Source organism: Idiotropiscis lumnitzeri, chromosome 4, assembly GCF_059441095.1.
Source record: "Idiotropiscis lumnitzeri isolate Australia: NSW breed Sydney's pygmy pipehorse chromosome 4, RoL_Ilum_1.0, whole genome shotgun sequence".
NCBI lineage: Eukaryota > Metazoa > Chordata > Actinopteri > Syngnathiformes > Syngnathidae > Idiotropiscis > Idiotropiscis lumnitzeri.
Genome location: NC_142394.1, coordinates 18,759,293 through 18,782,503, shown reverse-complemented (window position 1 = coordinate 18,782,503; position 23,211 = coordinate 18,759,293). Strand labels below are relative to the sequence as shown.

At 39.5% G+C, this 23,211-nt stretch overlaps 2 protein-coding genes across 7 annotated transcripts in view; one reads left to right on the top strand and one right to left on the bottom strand.

Annotated features, from left to right (window-relative positions):
* LOC148338421 (uncharacterized) overlaps positions 1 to 23,211 on the top strand; it is a 154,053-nt gene that overhangs the window by 16,680 nt on the left and 114,162 nt on the right. For all 6 annotated transcript variants that reach the window (XM_088294496.1, XM_088294500.1, XM_088294492.1 and 3 more), the window contains exon 2: positions 15,653 to 15,702. The gene's annotated coding sequence lies outside the window, so the exon portion shown is untranslated. The remainder of the gene's footprint in view (positions 1 to 15,652; positions 15,703 to 23,211) is intronic.
* frmpd3 (FERM and PDZ domain containing 3) overlaps positions 1 to 23,211 on the bottom strand; it is an 89,107-nt gene that overhangs the window by 15,519 nt on the left and 50,377 nt on the right. Inside the window, exons 3-15 of the mRNA XM_088294505.1 lie at positions 14,436 to 14,548; positions 13,375 to 13,529; positions 13,150 to 13,252; positions 12,799 to 12,844; positions 11,675 to 11,779; positions 6,813 to 6,920; positions 4,756 to 4,887; positions 3,597 to 3,716; positions 2,907 to 3,043; positions 1,349 to 1,475; positions 580 to 669; positions 269 to 448; positions 43 to 178 (exon numbers count right to left, since the gene is read on the bottom strand). Of these exons, the coding sequence (XP_088150631.1) occupies positions 43 to 178; positions 269 to 448; positions 580 to 669; positions 1,349 to 1,475; positions 2,907 to 3,043; positions 3,597 to 3,716; positions 4,756 to 4,887; positions 6,813 to 6,920; positions 11,675 to 11,779; positions 12,799 to 12,844; positions 13,150 to 13,252; positions 13,375 to 13,529; positions 14,436 to 14,476 (1,480 nt within the window). The 5' untranslated portion in view covers positions 14,477 to 14,548. The remainder of the gene's footprint in view (positions 1 to 42; positions 179 to 268; positions 449 to 579; positions 670 to 1,348; positions 1,476 to 2,906; positions 3,044 to 3,596; positions 3,717 to 4,755; positions 4,888 to 6,812; positions 6,921 to 11,674; positions 11,780 to 12,798; positions 12,845 to 13,149; positions 13,253 to 13,374; positions 13,530 to 14,435; positions 14,549 to 23,211) is intronic.

Here is a 23,211-nt window from a genome sequence, read left to right as displayed (position 1 = left end):
TTTGAAATTAACCACTATAGATCAAGAAGCTTTACAACATACCTGTCTTGGTCAGATGAGACTGACCAGAGATTCTGAAGTAGATGTTCCTTTTGGGGTCTACAAACAGTTTGTAGTAACCAGAGATGAGGCATGCAAAGTTACTGGCATCTGGCCATTCCATGAGTAGCACCAAGGGCTGCAGGGGGTTGCAGGTCAGAAAATAACAGTGTGTCATTGTATTGACAAGTAACACATCCTTGAAACAACTTCCAAGTCTGTTTCATACCTTGCCTTCGTGGATTGACACCTCCACACGAGCCACCCCTTGGCTTTCTCGATAGAGCTGGATCTTTGATATCCTACTAAACTCAGTTAAAACTGTTGTCAGGTTGTTTTTCAGGTCAATCACATGACTGATGCCATGTCGAGGACCCACCAGTAATGTTGTGGCTGATTGTTTTTCATCCTGTAGACAGACCCATGATATTTGACAGTGAGATATTTTAATTTACGGAATAACAATGGGCAGGAAATATTTTTCAGTCTTAAACACTGCCTTTCTTCTGTTATTGAATAAAAAAACTCAAAATGTACTACCAGTCCAACTGTATTGAACAGTATTCCTCCAAAAGGTGGGAGGTCATTGAGGACACGCAAGTACTGCAGCTTTCCTTGAAGAGGAGGTACCTGTCAAGCGAGTACAAATCATGATAAAACAATCTCCATCTCCACGTCCTCATGGTGGCACTGTTGCACCACACATGTACAGTAGTAATAAGTGCTTATGCAACAGTTGCAGCCCAAGGGAAGCTTTGTAAAGCTATAGAATGGGCTCTTTTCATTCTGACCAGGGAGTCTGCTAACTACATGAGGTTTCTGTTTCTGCCTCTGTTGTGATTTAGAAAATATGCCTACAAAATCGACAATCAACGTAGTAGGATGAAAAATGTCTAGGGTCAGGGTACAGTGTACTTGAGGGGTTTTCTATCCATGTTTTTAAGCATAGTTAATCGCATTTTCCCCCCTCTTTTTTTAAAAGCCAGAAAGTGCTCTCATTATTTCTTTCCTCCTTTAAAATTAAGCAATCGAGCTAATATTTTCTGTCGAGAGAAAGTACTATGAATTAATCATTACAATTGTCAGTTTCGCCTTAACAAGTATATTTAATGTTAATGTTTAATGATGATGTTCTTAAAAATATGACTATTGTCACTTCATTGATAACATGCCTCCCTTATGGGCACATAGCTAGAGGAAAGTTCATTTCTCAGATTATGGCTATTTATGCAATGTGTGAGAGCGTCAGGTTTTAGCCCATATTTGCCTCAGGTGTAAGATGAGGGTTTTGTGTTATCAATATTAGTACCTTGTTGCCTGATGGTGGCGGATGCTGGTAGGTCTTCAACAACTGTGACAGAATCTTGCAAACATTCTTCTCCTTGACCGTTGGGAGCAGAGTGAGCGGAAGAAAAGGCTCGAGACCCCATTCCTTTCTGTGACAGAGAAAAAGTGTTTGGAGAATTCAAGATAAATAAAAACAAGAACAGAATGACTAAGCAGAGTCTGAGAGGGAAGTTACGTGAAAATGTCACTGAGTCTAGCTTACAGCCGTCATTGTGGGTGTAATTTATTGCAGCCACGGTGGATGATTGCACAAGCTAATTACTTGCTAGGTTGAGGTTTTAAAGAATGAATTTGAAAAAAAATGGCTGTTAAAGTGATGTATTTCTCAGCAAAATTACTTCAATCCATTCCCGTAGGCAGGTTGGCCTTTAAAACAACTAACATTTCAAATGATGGAAATAAGGGAAAAAAAACATTCTAGTGCCAAACTTGCTATTCTGAAACTTTTAACCGGAAAATACATATTTAGTAACGTTTTAATATACTAGTGTCATACTGCTTTGAATGTGAGTCAGCTTTGTAACTTAGTAAATTCTTATTTTTATTCCCTAAATAAACATTTGCTCAATGATTTTCTGATGAACCTTTGACATTATTTACAGCCTCAAATATTTTTCAATATGATGCCGCAAGCTTGGCAAACCTATCCTTGGGCCGTTTTGCCCATTCCTCTTTGCAGAACTTATCATGCTTCATCAGGTTGGAATGGGAGCTTCGGCGCACTGCCATTTTCAGATCTCTCGAAATCGGATTCAAGTCTTGGCTTTGGCTGGGCCACTCAAGGACGTAAGCAGAGTTGTCCTGAAGCCACTCATTCATTGTCTTGGCTGTGTGTTTAGGATTGTTGTGCTGTTGGGAGATAAACCTTCCCCCCAGTCTGAGATCCTGAGCACTCTGGAGCATGTTTTCATTCCCATTTCTCTCAATCTTGACTCTAGCACAGTATGATGTTGCTATCACAGTGCTTCACTGTCGGAAGGTATTGATCAGGTGGTCAGTTGATGAGCCTCCAAATATAACCGCTGTCATTCACATCAAATAATTACATTTTTGTCTAATCAGACCACATTATTTTCTTTCTCCTTGTCTGAGAGTCATTTAGGTGCCTTTGGCAAACCCAAGGCAGGCTGACGTGCATTTTGGGGTTAGTTTTTTTTTTTTTGTAATAATTTCAAAAATAAAATATATTTTTTTCACATAGGCCTTAAGTGGTGCTGTGTGTAGAATTTTGAGGGAAATTATTCCGTTTTGGAATGAGGCTCTAAGATGTGGAAAAAGTGCAGCATTGTAAATCCTTTCCGGTTGTACAATTGCAGCATTTATTGTTTGCTGGGCTGTTGTGAGATATTCTTGGGCTCATATATAACAGTGGTTGTGCAACTTCAGGCGTATGAAACTTAAGAGGACCCATTTTATCAGTAAGCTAAGTGAACTAACTTTTCTTGGGTGAATAGTTAACTAGAATAAAAATAAAGTACCTCACATGTTTTGATTACATAATTTCTTTTGTGTGAACTTACTCTACGTGCTTCAGTGAGATCTTCTGACTGGGCCTTGCTGAGGACACAGTGATGTAGATATGGAGAGCGGCTAATCGTAACGTGATGTCAGATTTCCAGTCCATGCCAAAGCGCTCCTTGATTACATCATTACGATTCTGTGAGGACATGATATGCGATTCTTAGAACACTACTAATTGCAAACAGCGCCATTAAACACTGTGACCCTCTTCTGAGTCATGCCATTACTTTAAGTGCAACTGCTAATTGCTAAAACTTCCAAATTGATAATCATGTTAGATATACTGTAGAGGCAAATGTGATTGTGATTGAACGAGGTGTCCTAGGTCTGACTCGTCTAATACCAGCCAAGATTAAATGTCAAAGATGGCAATGTAATGTTTGTGAATTGATTAGTACCAAGCAAAATTTGTTCTGAAATACAGCAATATTCATTCAAAGTTTGACAAAGACTGCCAGAAAAGAGTCACCTTCTTTTAGAAATTGTTCAAAATGATTAGCCCTTCTGCCAATCCCTCAATAGAAATGGAAATAGATACGATTGACTGAGGACGAGCCCTTTAAAACTCTCAATTCCTGTGCGATATCTGTCCAGGATATCATTTAAGAGCTCTTGGTTAGGACAGATCTCTAACAGCATTATTATGCTGAATGGCTGCTCATTTGAGCCGTCGTAATCCAGTGCTTTACCTGAATGTAGAGGTATTCAAATGCAGCAGGGTCCCGTCTCAGCAGGTCTGCTGGGTCCTTGGGGAAGAAGCAGATGCGAAACAGACACTTCATTCCTTGGAAATACGTTCTATGCACCACCTGCAAAAAGACAGAATAGATCTCTCACAATCTTATTTTTGTGGATGAACTTTGTCGACAACATTTAAAATGCATCTTTTGCAGCCTCTGTAGTTGTACAGTGGAACCTCTAAAGTTGAACATCCCAAAAGTAGGCGGATGTGAAGTTCAAACAAAAGTTTGAGAAAGGTTTTTTAAAAATGAAACTTTTCAAACCATGATCATGTGTGAAATGATGTCACATGAGACTTCTCTTCAGTGTGCATCTAAAACAGCGGTGCAGTGAACTTACATGAACGTATAATTGATACAGGTGTAATGGGAAACAACATTTAACTATTCGGTGCGTACCTCAGGGTTTGGTTCACATTGTATAGTCAGGAAACAAAATGCAAAACATATTGTTCAGGTTTTGTGTAAACAGGTATAAAACATATTTAATGGATTTAATGACATTTATAATGAAACAGCTGCGTCTTAAATATTTTCTTTTTGAGAAATTTCCACAGACACATTTTGATCAGTGCCAATTATTATACTATTAAATCACTAATCTCAAGAGCGGGTAAAAGCCATAGAAGTTGTGTTGTCCCGTGCTATTTTATTTATTTATTTAATTTATTTTTTAAATCATATTAACATAAGTTCAGGCACTGTGTTTGTTTATGGACTTTTTGTCCTTTACCTAATTTGATCTGTGCGGGAATTCTAATAATTGCCACTGGATGTTTTTATTAGAATTAAATTTTTTTTTTATGGCTAAATTTTACCCGAAGTCATGGGAAAATTTCACAGGGCATGTAAAATGTCAGATAGTATAATGACTACTGTTCTTTGGCAGTAGTAGTAATTCACGTTTGTAGTGGCTCACATCTATTGTCTGACAATCGGGAATGTTAAATGTTACTTTAAACATTGCTTGAGTTTTACATGAACTCCGAAAGGAAAATCGATTTACAGTAGGAACAATTTGAAAGTCAACAAGAATAGATTGTTTGACTTTATAGGTTCCACTGTAATTAATATTTATTATTTTTTTTTTTTCACATGTTTTATTTACGTGCGTCAAGGGTTGGTTCTCCTGCAGCAAAAGTAACTTTTGGCTCTGGTCGAGACCTCCAGCCTCCAGCACAAGGGCAAAATGCTCAATGTAGCGCAGTGAGAGGCGGTCCTGCAGGGAGGAGATAACATCCTGGATGGAGAACGGTGGGAACTGATTAGACACAAAAATATTTCAACATCGGCATAGTGCAACAAATACTTTGATATATGGAGACCATTTCCACCTTGGCTCCACTGTGTTTTTATTCCCACCACTTTGTCATATTCATATTGTAGTGGTAGGTGCTTCCTTATCCTATGCTTCAGTGTCATATTTGTCATTTTGAGCAATGGAGAGCTTCCTTGTATATTCTCCATTCTGCACAGTTTGTACATACTAAATACGTGAAGGTCACGGTCAAGCCTTCGCTCTTGGACAGATCTGTTCAATGGACGATGTTTAGTTTTATTGGACATGAGAGATCTTGTAGCACTGACATGTTAATGTAGTTTGGCTCCTGCTGTTGTTCTAATCGTGAGCAATTGCTAGCTCTTAAAAGCAAGGACAAGCAGTTTTACTGTAGGAACTTGTAGGATTTGCTGTAAATGACAAAAAAGTCATCCAATCAACTGGGCCACAAAATGGTATGACTTGTAGCCTCGAATACTGCAGAAAAGCTATATCCATGTAACTGTGCATTCTGGTACGCCATTGATTTAATCTGCAGTATTCTTTATTGATCCACGTCTTCCTATTATGCTGAAATTCCATTTAATTACGCTGACAGGGACAGTTTTCATCTCTCCTTTAATGTAAAAGCAGTTTCTGGTTTCCCCCTTTCCCTCCTGCTCGGAGTAGATTCTGGAAATCTAATGGAGCCAATTTAATGAGTCTGTTCAGAGATGACACATTCTTCTCGAAGAATGTCATAATGTCTGAACAAATTCATTTATTGCTTTCGGTTCTTAATCACATTTGTGAAAGTTTCAGTTTGGGGAAGTGAGGAAGACTCAAAACCAGAGAGCCCATCTTGTGGCCAGCACGTGTGAGAAATAGGTTTAAATATGCAACATATTTTCAGTCATGTTGATTTGGCAAAGACTGATGTTACGTTGTTGCAACACCTTGGGCACCTTCACGCTTAAAAGGCAGGACCAACGCGGTGTCCTAGGTGGGATTTTATATGGCGCCCCACTTAATTGACAATTTACATATGAAATAGTATATTCTCATAATTTCATGAGTTTCATTACTGCCAAACATAGCATGTGAGTGACTTGTTGCGACATCTATTTTCATTGGACAAACCGAAATAATAATAATAATGTCCGTACATCGTATTATGTAAATGCAACAGACTTTTTTTTCAATGTATTATCAGTTGAAGTAATATTTAAATTTTAAATCTGTTAAGTCTTCCATGTCCAGGGTTTGTAAATATGTGCAGCTTCTCCACTTGAAAGAAAGTCATTCATCCACAGAAGCTTTTATCTGTATTTTATTCAATCATCAAGCAGGTTTTCCATTTTTCTTTTATTATTTTACTATTCAGTAGTTTGACTGTTCATCAAGAAACTTCTTTCCATACATTAGCCGCTGGCAATGAGATGCATTAAGTGCATTTTTTTCTTTTAATTAGATTTAGGACTTGGAGAAAAATCTATAAAAATAACAAGAGAAAATGTGTGTAAATATGCATAAGTAGAAACAGAAATTTTTCTTAATTTCTGTGACAGCCTTAGATTTACTCATGCTTCACGTTTCCACAACAAATGAGGCTGCCACGGTTGTTTCAACTTTTCAGTTTAACATCAAATAGTGAATGTGCAACATGGTCTTATTGCACCAACCGGTTTTTGGTGGCCCCTAGAAACCGCTGTACCCTTTGCATATTCCAATCTCATCTAATTGATGAGCGTGCATCATTTCGACAGGTTCTTGAAGTAATTATTGTAATTGATGAACCACGTGAGATAAAATCTCATAAAGGATATTTGTGATTTTTGCCAACTGTAAACCCCTGTAGATTAGACACTAATCTAAATTATGTTACATTTCTATGGTGCTGTACTTACCCTCACAGTTGTACGGCTATCAAAGGTAAAGGACTTAATCTGTCCATTCTCCAAAAACACCTTCAGCACATTGGGTATGAGTAGCAAGGAGTCGTCCTTCAGCATTGTCTGAAATAGATGGAAGGAGAGAATGGTGGAAGCTTGCGCTTAATGTTGTGCTCACTTGCAATCTCTGTCAGTAAGGAATCCAGCATTTGTTACGGTCAGCGTGTCTTCCATGCATTTAAAAAAAAAAAAAGCACGATAAAATAAAAGACTGCAGACTTGTGTGAGTGGAGGCGCAGAGGGGGAGCCAAGGTTTCTGCTTTTACTCAAAGCACTTGTTTGAAAAAAAAGTTATGAAGCACAGTTCAGTCCATTTTTCTTGGAAAAGGTGATTGGCATCCTCTCTCTGCCTCCACTTATTTTTTTATCTCACTGGAGGGTTTTTAACGTATGACTCAGTCGTGATTATGCAGCCATAAAGGACTATGGAGGGTAAGGTTTCTTCATGTGCGTCAGATTGTCCTTTTTTTTTTTTTGTTAATGAGACGAAGCATGGATGCGTCAAAAGAAATCTCTTTAAAGTGAAACAAGCCTTTTTGGTTTGTAAGAACAAAATCCAAATTTAATGCGTGGCAGTTTGTAGATTTAATGCAACAATTCATCCGACATCGCAATCTGTGGCCACAACAGATGTCTAGCAGTCTGTTTTTGGTAAATGCAAGTAGTCACTTGGCTTTACCAGCTATTGTTCTGGGCATATTTTGTAGCCTACAGATTTCTTTATAATCCAGTGAGAGGCGAGTTAAGCGTCCACAAACATGTCAAGTAGTTTTCCAATCTTTTCACACCGCTCATGGACCAAACCCGAATTTGGTACCACTCAAGGGTAACAAAATCTTGTAACAACCTTTCAAAAGGTCCATGTCGAAAGATGATTGTTTTTGGTATGATAATCTGTCATAATTGGTAGCTTTGTCACAGTTCTCAACACATTAATATAATCCCGCCCCTTTAAAAAATTGGATTCTTAGCGGTGGTGCATATCGAATTTAATGCTCATCATCGTTAGGTGCCATTTTAAGGGGTCAAGTTTAAGATGTTTCCCCTCGAACACGCCTGATTCAAATGATCAAGATGGTTATCTGGCTTCTTCAATGCTTGCTGATCAGCTGATCATTTAAATTAGATGTGTTGGAGGAGAGGAAACATGTAAAATATGCTGGATTGTGACCCCTTGTGGTCCGTAGTTGGACCCTGATGTAGCAGCATCACATATATTGAACTAAAATATCAACACAGCACATTTGTTTTTGCTTCCATTTTTCATGAACTGAACTCAAAGATCTAAAAATGTTCTACATACGCGAATGTCAGTTTTTGTTCACTTATTTGTCTTAATCTATGTTAGTGAGCATTGTCAAGACAATCCAGCTCACCTCACAGGTGCTGATTCGACTGCATGATTGTTGCACAGGTGTCACCTTAATGATGAGAGGTGTGCCTGCATCATAAAAATGCACATTTTAAGTGGCCAAATATTGTGGCCAGGTTAAGGTACCGGTGCAATAATCATGCTGTCTAAATTTTATATGCCGCACCTGTAGTTGGAATGGATTGAGAATTGCTGACAACACGGATTTAGACACATGAGTGAATATTTGAGGGAAAATTGACTTTTGTGCAGTTTGTTGAAAACGTTTTAGATTTTTGAGTTCATCTTATGAAAAATGCTAGCATAAGCAAAAATGTTGCGGTTTTCTATTTGGTCAGTGTAGCTCAGGTCCATGGTGTTCAACAAGGCTGCTCTAATTGATGTATTTGGTTTGATTGTGAGTCCCTCATTTTAAATACATGGTTGGAGTTGAATTTCTTACAGTGTCCTATACAAAGGATCAGGACATCTATATCCTTTCTTACAACCACTGAAGTGTATAGCCATTTTGGCTGGCATGATTGGCATGTGGTTTTCCGCCTCCTCATGGGAAGACTTCGGCTCCTCCACAATTTTCTTCATCTTTTTTCCTCAAACAATAGCACGTCCCTCCAAATGTTGTAAATTGCTGCTTTTCTTTAAGCATCATCCGGTTTTCTGCCAGCTTTCACTGGTCCACAATGACCCTAATCAAGGCAGTTTTGCCATCTAAATTGGTTTCTCCACTGTACAAGATTTTGTCCTGGGGCAATGTTTTTTGAGTGCTACCTGCTGAACCACAGTGGCATCTCTCTGCGTTTATGCCTGATATAATTCTTTAAACGTCAAAGGCCACTAGCACTTGCCTTCACCTTCCATTCTTTGAAAGAAGAATTACAGAGTTATTTCCAATATCTTCAACTTCTGTTGCTAATTTCTCCATATCTCCAAGTGCATCTTTGTTGGTCTTTCGCCCGATGAGATTTCTATATGCCTTGAAGACCAGCTCCTTGTTGTGTTTTTGGTCTCCATCTCTTTTTGTGGTGCTAAAGAATATCTTCAGATTCAGTTTTTTTTTTTGTTTCTGATGACTCTTTCTCCAAACGTTCACTTCTTAAACTTCTCTGATATGCTTTCCATCCAGTCTGGTAAGCTCGCAGCAAATCACAGACAGCAATTCCTGTCGAAAGTCTGATTTTATCACACAGATGGGGACCCAGGAAACTCAAGTACGCATAATTGTGCAAACTGCACACCTGAGCCAGACAGAGGGAAGGGAAGGAGGATGTAGACCATGGATCACTATGATGAGAATAAGGATGATAATTATTATTGGGATGATGAAGACCAATAAATATTAATTTAAATGCATATAAGAGCGTTAGACAGTGAGCAGTATCTAAGATACCCGTTGGGAAATCAAGTTGAAAACTGATAAAATAATGAAGTTATGTTTAGAATTAAGTATTGACCATCTTGTTGTAATACTGCAAAATTATCGTTACTTTCTTGACTCTTTACTAAAACTTGTAGCTATGATGATAAGCTGCAAATAAGATACCCCTCAGGAAAGGTGATCAAGTTGAAATCTAGTTTAAGTCGAAACTTTTTAAAAAAATTACCAAAGTGGAATTTGCCTCTTTGGGCGATAGCCAACGAATTTTCACCTGGGCCCATTTGCAATCACATCTATTAGTGGACTACTTCAGTATCTAGTATTACACGATATATAAAACATTTCCTAAATGGGTGGCATGGTGGACGACTAGTTAGCCCAATAGCCTCACTGTGCAAAGGTGCAGGGTTCGATTCCGGCTCCGTCCTCACTGTGTGGAGCTTGCATGTTCTCCCTGTGCCCGCGTGGGTTTTACCCGGGTGCTCGGGTTTCCTCCATATTCCAAAAACATGAATGGTAGGTTGATTAGACGCTGTTAATTGTCCCTTGGTGTGATTGTGAACGCGGATGGTTGTTTGTCTTGTGTGCCCTGTGATTGTCTGGCAACCAGTTCAGGGTGTACCCCGCCTACTGCTACATAACTGTGACAAAGCTACCATTTAGGATGGGTTATCGTGTCCAAAATTCATCTATGGGCATGTACCTTTTGAAAAATAATGACTAGATTTTGCCACTCTGAATGGTTCTGATGAAATTTTGGACTTTGGCCCATGGACTAATAGGATCGGACCTACGTGAGGGGGGCTTGAGCCAAGGGGGGGGGGAAGCATTAAATTTTTACCTCAAAATTCAACGGGAGTATGCAATTTGGTGCCAATCCAAAAGAAGGATGTCTTGAAGTTGGCCTGCGCTCAACTGAGTTTTGTTGTAGTTGGTGGTAAATTGGAGTGTGACGAGAAACAAAACGATTTTAGCTCAGCTCAGCTCCTTCCTTGTCAACGCTGAGCTTTTAACTTATCAATAGCATCTTGTGTTTCATCAGTGGGGGGAGAGATTATTCCGCAAATGTCTTGGTTTAAATTGTTGCGACAATCCTAGAAACCCCTCTTGCCACGTTGTGAAGCTTCGGATCAAATAGAATCGATTCTCAAGGGAAGCAGACAATTAGTTTAAGTAAGAGAAGCGATCCAGAAAATCTATTTTTTATTGACGATATTGGTCTAACAGTGTAATTAAGGAAAGTGTGACATTTGCACAATACTGGTATCATCAGGTTGGATAATCTTATAAAAAAAAAAAAATCAACTGTAATTAAAGTTCACGTCGCTTGTCCAACAAACTAATAAAAAAAATCTGTTTGGTCCGAGTATAAGAAACTCAATGCTCTGCGCCCTATTTAAAAAGTGTTCCAAGAAGCAGACATGCTGCAGATTTATTTCTGCCATTCTGTTGTCTGCACTGTTTCTAAACTTTCCTCAATAAATTTGTATAAATGTGAAGATATGCTGTCACTGAGCCACAATTAATTGAGGACTATAATTCAGGCTAATTATCGCATATAATAGCATCCAGAAATACCACCCCAATTTGCCCCCTAATGACATCAGCGCTTTGAAGCAAAACAAATGCCACTAAGTCCTTGGAGTAATAGCGCACCATCCATTTTGGAATTTGGATGGAGGTTTGCATTTAAATGTGGGGAGCTATGGTTGGCCAGTGAGAGAATAATCTGAATAATTTTTTATGCACGCCAATGCTTGTCTCACAACATTCACACTATGACAAATAACCAGAAGTCAAGTGAGGTCTTTGGTGACTTTCAAGTTCTGGTTGCTCATCTGAGAATTTTAAACAGTCTGAAAAGCAATTTATTCAAGGCTAAACTTTTCACCCAAAAGCTTTCTCTTTGTTACACAGACAAACATGCACACATACATGCACGCGCATACACATTTAGGGAAGAGTGGCTCGAGAGAGGATATTAGCAGATCAAACAAAAGAAATGAGCTGTGGGAGATTGAGGCAAAGGGCAACATTAGGTGTTGGCATGCTCAAGTCGGAAAAACTTACTGAGTCTGGATCACTGATGGACACTTGCTCTGAAAAGCGCACTTTAGGCGGGTTAGTTCGCAGACGGGCCTTTTTGGCTGCACTAATGAAGGCAGATTTAGGTGACTGTGGAGAAGTAAAGGGAGAGAGAGAGCACATTAAAAGTATTAGAAAGTCGTATAGTAAAGGTCAGTGAAAAAAAAAGCTTTGGTAGTTCATCCCTGACATGCAAAAACTATAATTCCCGTCCTAGTTTAAATGTTAAACTCTTAAGATTGTTGGACTGAGTGCAAACACATTTAACACCCATTGATGGATCCACACCTGTGGTGACTGCGTTTTCTGAAGCATGCAAGAATAAGAAGTGACTTGTGGTCATTTTAAAAAGATTTGTTTCATAATATTCATTTCATAACATTTCCCCCTCCAGCCTTCCTGTGTGACGTTTGTATGTTCTTCCCGTGCCTCCATGGTTTCTTCCCACATTCCAAAAACATGTAGAGGAGGTTGATTGGACGCTCTAAATTGTCCCTTGGTGTGAGTGTACGTGATTGTTCATCATTGAGTGCGCTGCAATTGGCTGAGAACCACTTCAGGGTGTACCCCGCCTACCACCCGAAGACAGCTGGGATAGGCTCCAGCACGCCCGCGACCCTCATGAGGAGAAGCGGTACAAATAATGAATGGATGCACTTTTGTCTCATGAAAACAAATGTTCAGAATATAACAAAAACAACTGAACTGACTTTTCCGTTCCAATACCTTTGAAGAAAACTGTATGCAGTTTCCTTGGTAAGCAGTCCATCTTTTGTGTATGGTTTTTGCACCACCATGGTCCCCTATATAAATTCCACAATAGTATATCTTCCCAACTTATAATGAGATGAAACTTTCAGCTTTGAATTGCAAACACACCCATCTGCATTTTGACCTCATCATTTTACCAGTTCAAAATGTGCAGTTTATTTCGCAAATTACATTCCTCCATGAAGGATGGATGCTTTTAATGAACGACCTGGAGCTTTTCAGGGCGAGTTACCAGAAGAGAAATTACCAGTACTCTAATAATTAAGCGCCAAATGTGAGGGCGTGCTTGTTAAGACATGCGTGAAAATAAATGATGAGAGCGAGGTACTTCTACGCACCTGATGAGGCTGCAGCACAGTGAGAACAATAGTGTCTTTGCAGTGTCTATGGGGAGACAACAGAGTAGAGTAGGTTAGGTAATGCCATGTGCAGCTCAGTGTTTGGAGAGCGTTGCCACTTTCTATCTGCCATTTCCTCTCTGTCCTTCAGCGATGAAAGGACTGACTCATCCACCATTTCTGTTCATGTGGTCATGTCTAGAAGCACTGTGTTTCTTTTGCACCACCCTCTTTTTATTTTATTTTTATTTTTTTACCTGTGTTCCCTTTTAGTTTTCACTTGGCCTCACACTTGGTCCCCCTGGCCCTAAACACTCCCACCCTCCCTCCTGGGACAGTAAAGGATGCTACCTTACAAGGTCTATGACTCTCTCTCGGGGCGCGTCGCTCACCGTCTCCTCGTTAATGGCCAAGATCTGATCTCCGGGGAGAAGCTTACCAAAGGAAGGTCCGTCTGCAGATAGATGACAACACACAACCCGCATGCGAAGTTAAACATTCACAATTAAGTCATCTTACATAACTCTCACTCCTTTTGTGAGTGGCTTTGTTTTTCTCCCATATGCACTCACTAACCAGCAGAGACGGAGCGTACAATGACGGGCTTCTGACTGCCTGCAATGAAGCCGAAGCCTTGAGTAGGGTGCCGGTGGATGGTGACTTGTCTAGCTGTGGCAGGACTTAGGGTACCACTGTCCATACCATCTTGGCTCTCCTCTAACATTGCAGAGCTAAAGACAAATAACACAAAAAAATAACATTTTAGGGAAGCCCTGACAAATCTTTTAATGGTATATTTCAATATTTACATTCAATATCTTTATAGAGTTTGGTTTGGAGGAAGAAACTGTTGTGAGCATTACAAGAATGAAGTTAGAATGTTATGAGCCTAAACGTATATATTATCTGCATCCATATGGGGATCTTGACAAATTACACCAGAGTATAAATTTCCCAATTAGAACAGTATTAACAGTTTAATGTAACACTTATGTCGGCTCCTGAGCCACATGCCATTTTTTTTTCTGTAGAAATAGGCTTTGTTCAAATTGTTCGAATTCAGGCGTCTTTTATTGGCTGACTTTTGGGTTCGCCCATCAGGGGTCACCGCAAAGAGTCACCTGGAGGATTTCTGGACACGATCAGGCCTTTGTAATTGAGGTTGAGACCTGCACGGGGGCGCTCGAACGGCTTGATTTTGGGGTACTGTCCCGGTAGCAAACCCTGGCCAGCTGCTTGTTAAGCAACAGCATGTACCACAGCTGTATGCTACCACTGCGTTCATCCATCCACCCATTCCAGCCATCCATCCATTCATTATCTAAGCCGCTTCTCCTCACCAGAGTCGCGGGAATGCTGGAGCCTATCCCAGCCATCTTCGGGCAGTAGGCGCGCAATGAACTGGTTACCAGCCAATCGCAGGGCACACAAAGGCGAACAACCATCCGCGCTCACACTCACACCTAGCTGCAATTCAGAGTGCCCAATTAAAAATAAAATAAAAAGTAATATAAGCTCTTGCTGAGATCATTTTTGATTTTTCATATCTATTAGTAATTGATTGACTCAAGAAATATATCCCGCAGTATGCAGTGCTTTGCCGGGAATGCAATAACAACAGAAACATAACTAAATACCTGTCACAGGCATATGTGTGTCCATCCTGGACCTCGGCCATCCCCTGAGAGGAGGGAGCAGCATGGGACAGGTTTGCACTGCAAAGGCCACACTCTTTTTCCAATTCATTCACCTGTAGACAGAGAGACGTGAAAAATGGCATTTTGTCTCTTTCTCGGAAGTAGGTTTGTCTCTGTTGAAACTGCAGCTTGTTACACGATGAATAAATCTGTTATGAAAATGCTAAATAATTGTGAATATGTCTCTAAATCACGTTCTGTAAGAATGCTGAAGGTTAGTGTAAAAAAATACAGATTTTCCTTTTATATAAATGATTAAAGCATCTGACACATCAGACCTGCCTTAAAAAAACAGCTCTTATCAAGGACATGAGATGAGAGAAAGCAAATAAAGTATTTAGCACGGAATCAACCAATATCTCTGCCACTGTGCGAACCACCCGTTCCCTTTTACAGATGCCTGCGTGGGAGGAAATAAGAGCGAGATTACAGTGAGACTGTGGGGAGTGTGTATGTGGAATTTGATTGTCTATGGCAGGAAACTGTCACAAACGAAGTAACGGAAATGTGATGGAAATATGTAAGCATCTGACCTGGTTAGAGATGAAACCGGCTGTGGCATTAATGCTTTCAAATGGGGAGAAGAGTGAGACCATGTCAAGATGGCTCAGAGTTATTATGCATGGGTGGAAGAGCAAATACTTTTGTGAGTGCCACAGGCAGACAACAAACTGCCAGTAACTGGAGGCTGAGTCCTTTGGTCAATAGTTTATTGATTTCAATTCTTGTCACTTGTAGTTTGTGCTAACAGTGGCTTACAAGGGACATGGCCCATCTACAATTCCATTGGTGCATAACTAATCTCTACCTTGTCTCTTGTGAGACCATTTATCTTTGATACACTTATTTTTAATCCCAGATACTTAATTAAAAATCCTTTAACCTTTGTGGGATTTGCAGAAAAAAAAAAGTGTAATTCGGAAAATAAACTCCCCGACATTCATCTGTTGGTAACTGAGGTGAACAGCAGGGACGAATATTGCCGTCCAACGAAACATTATAATTTTGTTCGACAATGATGACTGCCCACTCATTTATTGTCCACTATCTATTATTATGTCCATAAGTACTTCACAGTGCAAGTCTACCCGCATTTCTTTGCCCCTTTCTTTCTTCCCCTCTAATGAGTTTTAATTGCCATCTGCTCCCCTCTCCAGGTCCTGGAAGGTACCCATCTGGCGGATGCCAAGGATCGCTCACTCATCAGGTATGTGTGATAACTGTGTGACAGTAGCATCTCGACTTAAATCTTGGAGAAAGAAGACTCCATCTGTCCATCCAGCTATTTTCTAGACTGTTAGTCCTCATTTGGATTAGTCCCTTGGTTTAACAGTGAGGATAGTGGGTCTTTTCTCAGAGCCGTTACCTCTTCTTAAAGGTGTCCCTAAGGGTTCAATTCTCGGTCCAACTATTTTCAATATTTACACCAACAACAGTACATGCAGTTAGTAACCCTCATGAGACACATTTATTAGTACTTCTAGCTCCTCCCCCCACACTGCCCTGTCTACCCTTCCGCAGAGTTTTACTGGCATTCAAAATGCTCTTTTCCATCTACATTTTTCTCTGAACATAAGCAAAATTATAATTGTTTGATATTCAACAGAATTGCAATTAGAGAACTCCAGCAGTATTATGTCTCTTCGTGGTTCTGCTGTTCGATTCGCTACTTCCTACAAATGTCTAGAAATATGCTTTGATAAATCACTTTCACAGTGCACATGAAACTCACATCAATACTCTTTCTTGAAACTTAATTGCATGTTAGACTCTCACTACTGAAAGGAATCCTCACTAACACATTCTTCTAAAATGCTTATTCTTAAAATCCTCGCCCTCAAATCAAGGGCTTTCCATGACCCTTGGGGTGCCCAGGCACGACTAGTCACAACAATTCTCCGACTACGAATACACAAAGATATCTTTTATTAAGTCATTGACAAAATTACTCGAGTCCTAAACACAAAATTAATTACACACTTTGTATAATTAAATACAAAACATGCTACGATTTAAAAACATCCCCATTGCAAATGCTAAAGTCAAGTAAAATCCTATTTACATGCTAACAGGAAGTTAGCATTATCTTCTTGGAGTGATATGCCTTCAAATAACAAACAATCACACACAAACCCTGTAGGAACACATACATACAGACCGAGTTCTAAATGAACTTTTTTGATCAGCAGCTATTGTGGCTAGTGACTCTCAAGTTATGAACCAGTCAGAATTCCACTAGCCAATTTCTAATTGTATTTTTTACACTTTAGCTCAGCTGTTTTTAATCTAGTTCCCTCAGACTATCCATTTTTGTAATGCAGAATTAAAACAAAAACAGGACTGTAGTCTTGAATGAGCAAGCACAAATGCAATCTCAGGTAAGAACTAGGATGAGGTAGGAAATGAGATATCACACACTCTAATAATCAGTATTGATTGAAAAATGCAGTAGTCACTGCTAGGGTTGCAAATGTCAGAGTCAAAACATAGCGTCGAATATATTTGACTGACACGATTGCCTCATGCAGAAACAGAAACTGGCTGGTAAGTTTTTTTCCAGACCCACCAGAATGAATTTTAAGCTGCATTTGGCGGGTTGGCGGGCTTTCATTTAGAACCCCGCATACTACAGGTAGTATAACAATAAGTCGGCACTTATTCTTCCCAATCTGTGAAAAATGAGTTATATTTAATAGAACACACTTGCAACTTTCTTTTTCTACTTTTTTTATGTCATTGTAAGTGGAAAAACATCAATAGCAAGTAGAGACATGCTGAGCTAGGTACGATACTTTGGATACAGGAAAAAATAGAAGATGATATTTTGCTCTGTATCGTGCTGCTGTCCTAGACTATTTTGTAAGCCACCTGGGCTTACCAAAAGAACTTTTGCTAATACAGTTTGCCTTGGGGCTTTTTACTGAAGCACAAATGAAAGGACATTGCTGTGTGGTTTTATAAACAGCTTACATGCATTAAAATTCTTGACTGACTTTTGAGAAGAACTGAGAGAGCAATGAAGATTGCCAGGGGACACGGGGGCAAACATATCTACCTGGCAATAGCAGCATCGTGCAAATGCCAAAAGGGAGGACACCGAGGAACTCTGTCAAGAAATGATCCCCAAGGGCATCAGTAGGTCTGCCCGTTGCTATGACGACAGCCCTCGGTGTAGCTCATTGAAGCTCGTGGGTGGATGAGAATAGCGATGTGGTGGCTGCATCTTAGGGAGAGCTCGCCAGCTGCTTTGTGATCCCACGTAGCTGCTGTGGCCAGATTTCAGCGTTCCCTTGCGCATGGAGGTCAGGGCGCCTGGTACACACTCTGCCCCCTAGTGTGCCAGGCTGCAACTGCTGAATGAAAATGACCTTCACTTACATTTCTTCCAGGCCTGAGTGTTTTATCATCATTAGCGTGACGGGGCATTGCGTAACAAAAAAACAAAACAAAACAAAAAAGCAGTGCAGAGTGTGTGATCAACGGTGACCGTGACAAAGTGACTCCGGCGTCGACGTTTATCAGTCCCTCAGTTTGCTTGTCCTTTAAGCAATCTGTTTTGCAAATATGCAAACGCAATAAATGGCACATAATACCTTATGCCATTGTATAGTGAAGGTATTGGCTAAAAATAACTCCTGCGAGCCATCATACTTATATTTTTATAGTGATGGCCCTCATCACGGTGTCGGGTGAGCGGGATGGCGAGAGACAGGGTACACACTGAACTGATCGTTCAGGGCATTTAGACAAGCAACTAGAGGTGCAATGATTAATCGACAACTAAACCATTATCAAATATATTTTTCCAAGGCGATACTATTAGTCAGTCACCACCTGGATCTGTTTTTTTTCCACATTACTGACCAAATATAAAGAGTTGAAAATGGCTTGTTTTCTTTGACGATGTAATTGTAATGGCTCAAAAAAAACCATAAAATTTTTTGGGTTACCTAATAAGTGATGGTTTTTGATAGGGCTGCTCGGTTATGAAAAAAATATTAATCATTGGAGTTTACTTGCTGTACACGTACAAATTGCCAACCGTTCCAACATTCAAATAAACAATTTCAATAGTACACTCGCATTTTGAACTCAAGTATACACACTAGAGTATTATACATTGTAAAATAATAGTATTTACAATCATGCCAATTTTGTAATTGTTGCGTGTAACAATCGTAATTGTAATTGATTAATTTTGGAGTTTTGGAGATATGAGGATATTGCCTGACTCCAGCTATAAATTAATTAATTAAATTAATTAATTAATTAAAACAAATTAATGATTGCGCCTGTTTGATCACAAATTTCCTTTATTTACTGACGGTGTAGTCAAAAACAATGCTAAAATTATTCTGTTGCCTGATTGACAACAGGTAGATGCTCAGATAAATCGCACCTTTTAGTGGAAACAACTTTAATCTGTTACTGGCATAGGTAAATGAAAGATTTTCAGACCATTTCAGTAAAAGTAGACAATTTTCCAGAGCACGCCTAATGATCTCTCACCGGGTGGACTGAATGTAGTCAAACTGATAATTAGGTCTGCATTTGGTTGCATTAACCCTTGACCAAAGTTGAGTTGCTATTTTCGCTGCTGTTGACAGTGTGAGCTACCCAAATGTAAATATCGTAGGGCCAAACCTTAAATGCACTGAGCTACACAGCGAACTAGTGATATAATTTGAGTCTTTGCATGCACACCCACAGAAAACACAACATGCAAGCATTCCAGAGTCACTCTTAAAACACATCTTGTTGTTGTTTTTTTTACATAAAAGCAGTTGAATTTTTAAGCTCAGAACCAAAAAGACAGTGTGAATTACTGAAGAAATAATATTAAATGTTCATATTCGTAGCTTGCTGTGGATAAAATTGCCTCATTAAGTGGAGGGTAACCACCCATTGCTGCTGGAGCTTTTATGGAAAGTGAGCAGGTTCTAAGCTGAGGCACATTGTTGCTATTATGAATACAAATAGCAGAAAGCTGCAGTGCTCCTATTGTGAAGAAAATAAGAACTTGGACTAGTGTTGAGACTTGGAGGAAATATCAGTCAGTTCTCGTGAAGATAGCCAATTGTTGTAAGGGCGATCGGCGCACAGTATTATCGTACAATTTGGTGCTCAAAGGAAATGTAGTACAATATACGTCCTGAGTCAAATACAACTTGGATTTTAAACCATCAATGTTTATGACGTCACAAGAGACATCTGCAAATCTTGTCAGACCTCAGCTCAGTGAGCATGTAAAAGATTTTTCTTTTGTGTAATGCATACAAGGGGACTATTGATCAGCCATGTGATTACCATAATGTCAGAAATGACATACAATAACAACCAGATTCTCATATAAATACAATTAGTATACATGTCACATATTAATTCCAGGGCGGCACAGTGGTCGACTGGATAGCACGATCCCCTCGCAGTTCGGAGGTGCAGGGTTCGATTCCGGCTCCTTCCTGTGTGGAGTTTGCATGTTCTCCCCGTGCCTGCATGGGTTGTCTCCTGGTACTCCGGTTTTCTTCCCACATTCCAATAACACTCACAGTAGGTTGATTTGGACTCCCTGAATTACCCCAAGGCGTGGTTCTGATTGTGGTTGGTTGTTTGTCTTTGTGTGCCCTGCGAATGGCTGGCAACCAATTCAGAGTATACCCTGCCCATTGCCCAATGACAACTGGGATAGGCTTCAGGACGCCCGTGACCCTTGAAAGGAAAAGCGGCTCAGATAATGGTTAGATTGATGGATATTAATTCCATCAATACTGTAAAGCAGGCATCACCAAATGGCAGACCGCGGTCCGGATCCGGATGATTCGGACCGGACCCATGGCCAATCTATAATGATTTTTTTTCAGGGCGCATTCGCAAACGTTGGCGCTGCAATTCTAGTTAATACGGAAAGGCGTCACTGATTTGAGCCAATCAAATCTTTTGTTTACGATCCACTGCCAATTGCGCAGCAGACCGGAACAGAGTGCTGCTGACAGTATGCCTTGCTAAAAAGTTAGCGAGGTCGATGCGTCTTGTTTTAAATGAATGGACGGAGAAATTTAGTTTCGTTCTGGCTGCAGCCGATTCAAAATCAGTGTGCATCATATGCTCCGAAACTGTCGCAACATTGCGAAGCGCCACTACGAAACAAAGCACCGCCCTTTTGTGCAAAGTTATCCGCTGAAGTTTGAGGTGAGCGCACGCAAAAACATCGAACTTCGAGTGCAGTACAACAGATTTTTACATTTTCGTTTACATCCCAGCGGCATGCAAACGAATATTCAGTAAAAGTATCATGGATTTTGGGGAAACATAAAAAAACGCTCAAGTGATGGGGAAGTTGTGAAGGAGTGCTTAAATGTGGTTGCACAAACATTATTTAAAGGAAAACACAAAGCCCAGATGTGTGAAATAATCTCCCAAATCCCAATGGCCCTGACTCCGTTCCAATCCAGATTTAAATCACTGGCAGGGCAGTCACAAACTCATTTTTCTCATTAAGAGAAGTTAAAAAATATTCAAAAAAAAAGCCCTTTTTGAATTAGTTTTTCATGAGGACAGCCATTTTTATTGTATAGTGTACTGAACATGTTGACCTGTTTTACTTGGATAATTAGGCTTTTCGTTTTTTTTAGGCTGATAACTCTTTGATTTAAAAAAAAAAAAAAAAGGTAAAAGATGTTAACTCAATGCTTAGCACTTGATATATTTCTGCAGAAGATATTTTATAGTTTTTTTCTGGAAGTGGCACCCTTAAATTCCTGGAGCCACATTTTCTTGAATGTGAAATACACGCCTTATATTTGTTTGACTGGCAAAGGTGTTTAATGTGAACATTGCTAAATATTTAGTATATAAGTGCGCTCTGTTGAAAATGACTAAATATTGAAACTATATAAAAATGTGAACATAGGCTAGACATTTCGGGAAGTTGGACTTTGGTTCGGACATTTTAATTGGAAAAAATTTCGTCGTGGACCTCTGTGACTTTTAATTGAATACCTCTGCTGTAAAGGGTGCGTTCTCTTGCTTACTGAGTCATTTACATACTTGTCATTTTAGTGCAAAAGGTGCTCCTGAAATGTTGTAATAAGAAATTAAACATGTCAAATTCATTAAGGTGTAAGTAGTGTAATTAAAAACTGTAAGCAATTAGAGCAACAAGATTTTCTTTGATGTTCCCGAGGACTTGGTCAAGGTCTCCAGATTTAATTTCTTGATCTGGAATCCATCCAGACACACGGTAACCTCAATTACGTTGCTAGACTGAGCACTAATGGTGGGACGCACGAACAATTCACAGTGGAAAGACGATACTGAGGAGGGTGTTATTTCCCCCCAGGGCTGCTCCCAATGACATCACCAATAAAGCTAACTTTTCTTTAAATGTCCCAAAACTCTGCATAGAGTGCCGTGAGTATTTGCTCGCTTCCGGATTATGATGTATTTATCACATTTTAACGATTTGTATCATGGAACTCAAGAACAAATGATTGTAACCTCAGTCTGGATCAGTTTTAGTTTTTTCAATTATTTTTTTCAACACCGTGCTGCACGAATTGGAATAAATAATAGTCGTAAAGTGCAAGAATAATAAGAAGTACTTGTTGTCTGCCTCAACAGTAAAAAGTCTTCATTTTCTGATGTCCTTATGGTTTGAACAACTATTTCTACATAAACACCAGCTTTTCCTTTTTTTTTTTTTAAAATGACATTTTTGCATATTGTCTGACATTATGGACCAAACTAGGAAATTAATCATAATTAATTTACGTTTGTGCATTTGCTTCACTGTGCATTTGGCATAATGTCCTTCTTATTAATAAATGGATGGAAATAAAAACTTTTTAAAAAGTTGATTGATCGATAAGATAATTTCCATATTAATCGATTTTTAAATGCCCTCAATACGTTTTAGGATATTTTACTCATATTATCATTCGCCACTGTCAAATAAAACTGCCTGAAGACTGTACTGCATATCAATGTGTTGCATCCATTCTCATACAGAGAAGTCCTCTGTGGGCAATAAGGAAAGGTTGCCAACATTTTGCATCATGGAGAAAATCCCCGAATCTGCAAAAATCCTTTTAACGTGATGAAAAGAGCATACGCGATTATCTCCCTGGTTAAATGAGCCTTTTTGGGACAAAGACCATGCCTTTCTCTCTTCAGGCCTCTTGGACCCAATAGCGGCGATGTCGCCGGCAAAATAACCTCTTGCCATAAACAAACCTTTGCATAAATGCACTTTTCCTGACAATGATTTTCAGTTTTTAGGTGGTAGACTAAGAGAGGCATTCAATAGAAACCAGTTTGTCTAATCCTCTTTTCTCAGGACACACCTGTAGGGCAATTTAACCGCTTCACTTTGTTGGGAATATGATGGCTATTCATACTTATCATGTTGGCTACTTGCGGAATTGACACAATTGTCTCTTTTTTTTTTCCATGTAAAGAATTCATTGAAATAGGAAGATTTTTGTCAGTGCGCCTCTGTGTTTATCTGCTGGATAACCTGACGCTATGCCTGCCTCACTTGACGCAAACGGCCTCCCCCACAAGGCCACATGGTATTTAGTTATGTGCTTCCTGCAACACAAATGCTCTCTCTGGTTCTTTCTTTTTTGATTTACTTCTCCACTTCATCCTTTTCTCTCTCTCTCTCCTGGGCAAACTGTTCGCTTCTCTCAAAACAACTTACTGTCCAGAAGCTAAA